The sequence below is a fragment of the Lutra lutra genome, chromosome 1 (genome assembly GCF_902655055.1).
Source record: "Lutra lutra chromosome 1, mLutLut1.2, whole genome shotgun sequence".
Taxonomy (NCBI): Eukaryota; Metazoa; Chordata; class Mammalia; order Carnivora; family Mustelidae; genus Lutra; species Lutra lutra.
The window spans coordinates 209,322,540-209,328,755 of record NC_062278.1 but is presented as its reverse complement, the minus strand read 5'-3'; the positions used below and the strand labels follow the sequence as shown (position 1 = coordinate 209,328,755).

General features: G+C 58.0%; 1 protein-coding gene across 1 annotated transcript; it reads left to right on the top strand.

The window, feature by feature from the left end:
- The first annotated feature begins 542 nt into the window (after nucleotides 1-542).
- Nucleotides 543-5,877, top strand: TMEM59L (transmembrane protein 59 like). Its single transcript, XM_047696937.1, has 8 exons — nucleotides 543-812; nucleotides 1,826-1,982; nucleotides 2,107-2,216; nucleotides 3,333-3,485; nucleotides 4,042-4,144; nucleotides 4,644-4,761; nucleotides 4,863-4,980; nucleotides 5,229-5,877. The coding sequence occupies exons 1-8, from the start codon at nucleotides 645-647 to the stop codon at nucleotides 5,355-5,357; spliced, it is 1,056 nt and encodes a 351-aa protein (XP_047552893.1). The 5' UTR covers nucleotides 543-644; the 3' UTR covers nucleotides 5,358-5,877.
- The last annotated feature ends 339 nt before the right edge of the window (nucleotides 5,878-6,216 follow it).

The window sequence follows — 6,216 nt, the reverse complement described above, 5'->3', positions numbered from 1 at the left end:
CTGGGGGGACCTTGAAGGGCCTGGGAGGACTTCCTACAGGAGGTAAACCAATTACAAAGTTGCCACCCCTTTCACTTGGGTGGCAAGGGACACGATGCCACAGACCTTCCAGAGGCCTTCGCTGCCCAGCGCTGCGACCCTCACTCATGTCGCTCCATCTCCAGTGTCTAGCTCCAGCATCACCGCCCTCTTACCTCCTCTTCCAACACTCTCTTTCCTGCCTCGGGGCACTCTCTCTTCCTTGTGCCTGGATGCCCTCCCCGCGAAGCCAGCTCAAATTTTGCCACCTGGGGAGGCCCTCCCTGAATCCCCTGGCCAAGAGACACCCCATCCCATCACCCTATATTTTTCCTTTTGGCCCCATAGAGCTGGCGGAGATCCTCTAGCCCATGGATACGAGGGAGGTGTCATGGCACCCTGGAGATGGGACAGGCGGCGGGGATCACCGTCCACCTGCCCCGCCCCGCCCGCACCCAGACGGTGCAGTAGCGCGGCTCCCCCGCCCGTTCTCCGCATCCCCCGCCCGCTCTTCCCAGGCTGCCTCGCTCGGGTGACGTCAGCTACCCGGTCCCCGCCGCCGCCGCTGCATCCTCGGTGCCTGCCAGGAGCCGGCGTCCCCCGAGCCCCTCGCTCCGGGCACGGCCATGGCTTTGGTCTCACTGATGCCGCCGCTGCTGCTGCTGCTATTGCTGCAGCCTCCACCTGCCATCCCCGCGCCGCCCGCCCGCGACCCCTTCGCCCCGCAGCTCGGGGATACGCAGAACTGCCAGCTGCGGTGCCGCGACCGCTATCCTGGTCCGCAGCTCTCGCAGGTGAAGCGCTTGCGGCGCAGGCCAAAGGAACGGCGAGCTCTCCGGTGGGGGAGGGGCTGGGGATGCGGTTCCCTCCGTTGCGAGCGCGAGATAGGGGTTCCTCGAGCGGGAAGGAGTCGGAAATGGGGGTTCAACAATGGAGGTGGGTCCATCTGGTGAGGGAGGGACTGGGGTCCTTTCTATCGAGGCGAGCGCTGGGGTCGGGGGTCCCTCCGAAGGAGATGGGGGTTGTTCCTCCCGCAGGGGAAGGACTGGGGGGGGGTCCCTCTGTCCCTCTGATGGGGGAGGGTTTGGAGATGCAAATCCCTCCGATGAATGCGGAGTTGTGTGGGGGGGGGTCCTTTCAAGGGAGGAAAGGAGAGGGGATCGAGCCTTCTTAGGCCACTTTGCCGGCTCTGGTTGTGCACTGCTGCGCAAAGACCCTCGGGGCACCCATCCCCCACCTCCCTCAGGTCTGATGGTCCTCTCCTCCTCCTCCTTCCCCTCCTCCTCTTTCTCTTTCCCTCCTCCTCTTCCTCCTCCTTCCACATCCTCTTCCCTACCCTCCCCAAGAGCTAGCTACCAGCTCCCATTCACATCCTCACCCACCAGCTGGATCTCCATTTTCCCAGGCCAGAAAAGATGACAAACCTCCTCCTCTTACCTCCTCCCTCCTTCCTCAGGCCTGAGAATTCCCCTCAATCTCTGTCTTCCTCCCGTGAAGCCTTGGCGTGGGGTGTGGTGGGGAGGGAGAAGCATTTCTCTCCAACTCATCCATTTTACAACCATTGCCCAAATCCAGTGTCCTCCATGGTCCATTCCCCTCTCCTTTCCTCAAAGCTAAGAAGCCCTACTTATATTAGCCTTCCCCTCCCCACCTCAATCACTCTGGATCTGGGCAGTGGTGGGGGGTGAGGGGGAAGGGAGGAGGAGGGAGAGGACAACAAATCTATCTCCTGCTCTGAGCCTGTGCTTCCAGTGCAAACCTCCCACTACCCCTCCCCCTGGCCTGAACCCCATGTCCCCTCTCCCAGGCAGAGCTGGAGGAGGAGGACCCTTCTGAGTCCCCCAATGAGTATGACAGGGCTGTCCTGATCAGTGCTTGTGAGCGCGGCTGCCGCCTCTTCTCCATCTGCCGATTTGTGGCAAGGAGCTCCAAGCCTAACGCCACCCAGACTGAGTGTGAAGCAGGTGAGGGCCCTGGGTGGGGGGCGGAGTGTGTGTGGTGCAGTGGCCAGGGTGGGGCGAGGTGGCCTGGGAAGGGTCACTCTCTAGTCACCCCTCCTGCCCTGTCCCCACCTCCTCCCACCCCCAGCATGTGTGGAGGCCTATGTGAAGGAGACAGAGCAGCAGGCCTGCAGCGAGGGCTGCTGGAGTCAGAACCCGGAGCCGGAGCCTGAACCTGAGCCTGAACCAGAACAGAAGGTGGGCAGCCTCCCACTTGTGGCCCTGGGAACATCCCCCGTCCTTTCTCTCCTCCCTAAATCTGCACTCATGACCTGAGTCTCCCAGGCTCTGTCGTCCATTCTGGGTTTACTAGGGATTCTGGATGGAGTCTTGTCTTGCCTCAAGCCTCAGTAATCATCTCTGTGATATGGGAAGGACCCTCCCCTCCCACCACCGTACAAGGAGTAAATGGCAGAAAACAGCTCGTGCTTATCAGTCATTGGTCCTGGTCCAGGCCCCAAAACGGCCTATCTCAAATTCCTCATGCCACCTAGAGGCACCTGGGACAGTGTCACTCTCATTTCATGCCCACAAAGCAACTGCCCAAGGTCACATAGTTAGGGCTGGGCAAGACCTAGGATTTAGAGCTGTTACCACTAAGACTGTGACCACGCCTCACCTCACTCATCTTCAGTGTTATCAGAGCTAACTTTGTTGAGCCCCTACTGTATGCCAGGTGCTGGTCTAAGCACTTTCCTTTTGGTGAACAGGTGGCCACTGTCATGGGGGGGACCCCTCAGAACTGAGTTTCAGGGAGGAACTACTCCCCCACCCAGGGAGAGATGACAACTGCTCACCTATCACGTCCATGAGTGAGTCTAGGAAAACACTGTGTTAGGGGAAACTAAGGCACAGGAAACCACTTAACACAGCCAGAGACCCCTGAACTAAGATTGCCCAGAAAGCTGCTCGCCTTCACCCATTTTCCTCTACCCACTCCAGGCCTTCATTGTTCACAAAAGCACGCTGTACTATATTATTCCTTCCTGTTCTGAATTCTCTCCTGATGCTGTCAAAATAAGAGTGAGGATGTGAAATTTTTAATAACAGCAGCTACCATGTATTACACATTGGTGCTGTGTCATCGTTTAACTGAACTCTCATAACAACCCCACGATGGAAGAGAATCATCCCCATTTTAGCGCTCAGAGAGGGCAATCCCCTTCTCCAAGGGCAACAGCAAGCCAAAGACCGAATTCATGGCATCAAGCCCCATTGCCCCAAACCACTTAGCAAATTCTGGTCCCAGCGAACTCTCTCAGCTCACTCCTCTCCCTTGGTGACATGTCTGTGCCTTGGGCCTTCCGTTGGCAGAGAAAGGTCCTGGAAGCTCCAAGTGGGGCCCTTTCGCTCTTGGACTTGTTTTCCACCCTCTGCAATGACCTTGTCAACTCGGCCCAAGGCTTTGTCTCCTCCACCTGGACGTACTACCTGCAGACCGACAATGGGAAGGTGGTGGTGTTCCAGGTGAGGGGTCTGGCCGGGGCAGTGCCAGCGCGGTAGGTGGGTGATCGGGTTAAGAAGGTGGGATGCATTGGCTGTTGGCTCATGGGATGCAAAGTCCTCGGGTGATCAATGTTCGGACCCAACTAGATTCAGGGGTTCACTGTCTCACTCCCCTCCTGAGTCTGCTTCCCTTTGTGGTGGTGCATTCCAGGAAAGCTCTTCCCTCCTGAAGGTAGATGCCAGAGGGCTAGGGTATGACATCTCTGAAGTTTTAACTCAATGGAGACTTACTCTGATTGGCCCTGGCTGGGTCATGTGACCATCTCTCACCCAATCCCCATGATTCTATGGCCTAGATAGCGTTCCTACTTCAGGAGCTAAAGGATTGGGTCCACATTGAGATGCCCGCCGCAGCAGGGAACCACAGCCCCACAGAAGGGTTCCCTTTGCATCGTGGAACTATGTGTCAGCTGGGCATGGGACAATGTAACCTACAGGGGACACAGAGATGTGCTTCCCAGGGCCAAGGTGGTGCCTTTCTAAATGGCTCTTCTGTGCTGTCTTGTTCCTGACCCAGACCCAGCCTGTCGTAGAGAGCCTGGGGCATGAGGGGGCCCGTCTACAGCGTGTAGAGGTGACCTGGCGGGGATCCCACCCTGAGGCCTTGGAGGTGCACGTGGGTAAGGTCCGAGGCTAGACCAATGTTCCTTCCACAGGTAGCTCCACTGCCATAAGGATTCCTTATGGCAAATGAACCCTGGGAATTTCATCTCTCAACTCTTATGGTCCTTGGTCCATCTTCCAGGGTTCCATGATCCATCTCCCATGATTCTGTGGTCTGTTTCCCAGGATTCCATAGTCCATCTCCAGGGTTCTGTGATTCTTCTCCTGGGGATTCACCATCCTTCTCCCAGGCTTCCCAGGTCCACCTCCAAGGGTTCCATGGTCTGTCTCCCAGGGCTTTGTGATTCATCTTCTTAGGTTCCGTGGTCCAACTCCTAGGGCTCCCCAGTTCCATGGTCAATTTCCTAGGATGCCACAGTCCACTTCCCAGGGTTCTGATCTCTTCCAGGACTCCTTGCCACATTGCCTTAGGTCCTGGTCTCCTTTCTCCTCTCCTGGTTGCCATGGTCTCTTGGGGAAGGCCTGGGGGCCACTAAGAGATGACCTGTCTCTCAGACCCCGTAGGCCCCTTGGACAAGGTAAGGAAGGCCAAGATCCGAGTCAAGACCAGCAGTAAGGCCAAGGTGGAATCCGATGAGCTGCAGGACAACGACTTCCTCAGTTGCATGTCCCGGTGGGTGGCAGGGCCGTGGGCGGGGGGATGGGAGTGTAGCTGGAGGGGAGGGTCTCCCAAAGCCCACTGGAACCGCTGAGCCTGCCTTCTGGGCTGGTCAGGCGCTCGGGGCTCCCTCGCTGGATCCTGGCCTGCTGCCTCTTCCTTTCCGTGCTGGTGATGCTGTGGCTGAGCTGCTCCACCCTGGTGACCGCACCTGGCCAGCACCTCAAGTTCCAGGTGGGTGGGACCTGGTGAAGGGGTGGGAGAAGGGCCGCTCCTTGGCCCTGAATGGGCTTGCCTCCTCTTCCAGGCGACAAGATCCCTGACTCCTTGTGTGACACTGGGCAACTTGCTCTACTTCCTTATCAAGTTGGGGGTGGATAATGCCAATCTTTAGCTGGGGTGCCTGAGATCGGGGTGGGAAGGAGCCTTGGCAGGGTGGGAGCTCAGTAGCCCTCCCTCCCTCCCTCTTCCTCTCCCTGCAGCCCCTGACCCTGGAGCAGCACAAGGGCTTCATGGTAGAGCCAGACTGGCCCCTGTATCCTCCCCCGTCGCATGCCTTTGGGGACAGCCCCCCACCCTACAAGCTGAAGCTGGACCTGACCAAGCTGTAGGTCTCGATCGGCCTGTGCATCACCCAGTGCAGGGGCTCCTTGGGCCTCGTTTGTCCTGTGCCCAGGAGTCCAGGTCAGGGTAGGACCATCCTTGGGCTCCTCCACTCCCCCATACTTCTTCTTTCTCCAGTCCCACTCCTTGCCCCTCTGAGTCCTGGGATCGCCATTCCCCCAAAGGGTGGGGGGGGGCGGGATCTGGCCTTGGTCCTTCCTTGCTCCCCCCTTCCCCAGAGCTTTCTACTTTTGCATTCTATCTTGTAGCTTCTTGAGTATTCAAACCCCAGTTCTGTGCTGCCTCCCTCCTTCCTCCTTTCTCCCTTGGAGGGTGGGGACTGAGGGCACAGGGGAACCATCCTGTGCTAGGGCACCCTCCTTTCCCCCACCTCACCTCCAGAGATCCAGTCCTAAGAGAAGAGGCCCCTGCGAGAGTTGGTGGTGGGTATGTCCAAGCTGGGAGGGCTGCTGAGGCTGAGTTTGCAGCATGGGGGTCGGGAGGAATAAACCATGTATATAAAAGATATTTTGGACTGAGCCTACTTCTGTTTATCTTTCCATCTGCCCTTGGGAGAATAACCTGAGCATGGTCATGGCCCCAGTCCACTTGGCCCTTTCTGAGTTGGGGACCTCCCTGGGAACTCCCCATGGCTTCAGGAAGGACAGCGCCTCTGCTGCTGCCCAGCCTGCCCCACACTTCCGACTAGGGGTGTCCCCGGAAAAGTGGCCTTTGTTACCTGCTTGGGCCGGATGGGTCGGCATCCCTTCATGCCTCCCTTTTGGGGTCCCTCTGAAATGCACAGGTCGAATCTTGAGGAGGATGTTTGGTTAATGTTGCTGTCATCTGGCTTCCATTCCCCTTTCT

Bases quoted from the DNA above. Each gene is read 5' to 3' on its own strand.
- TMEM59L (XM_047696937.1), top strand. From the start codon at position 645: ATGGCTTTGGTCTCACTGATGCCGCCGCTGCTGCTGCTGCTATTGCTG. The intron at 813-1,825 runs GTGAAGCGCTTG...CCCCTCTCCCAG, and splicing joins CTGGTCCGCAGCTCTCGCAG to GCAGAGCTGGAGGAGGAGGA. The intron at 4,145-4,643 runs GTAAGGTCCGAG...CCTGTCTCTCAG, and splicing joins GGCCTTGGAGGTGCACGTGG to ACCCCGTAGGCCCCTTGGAC.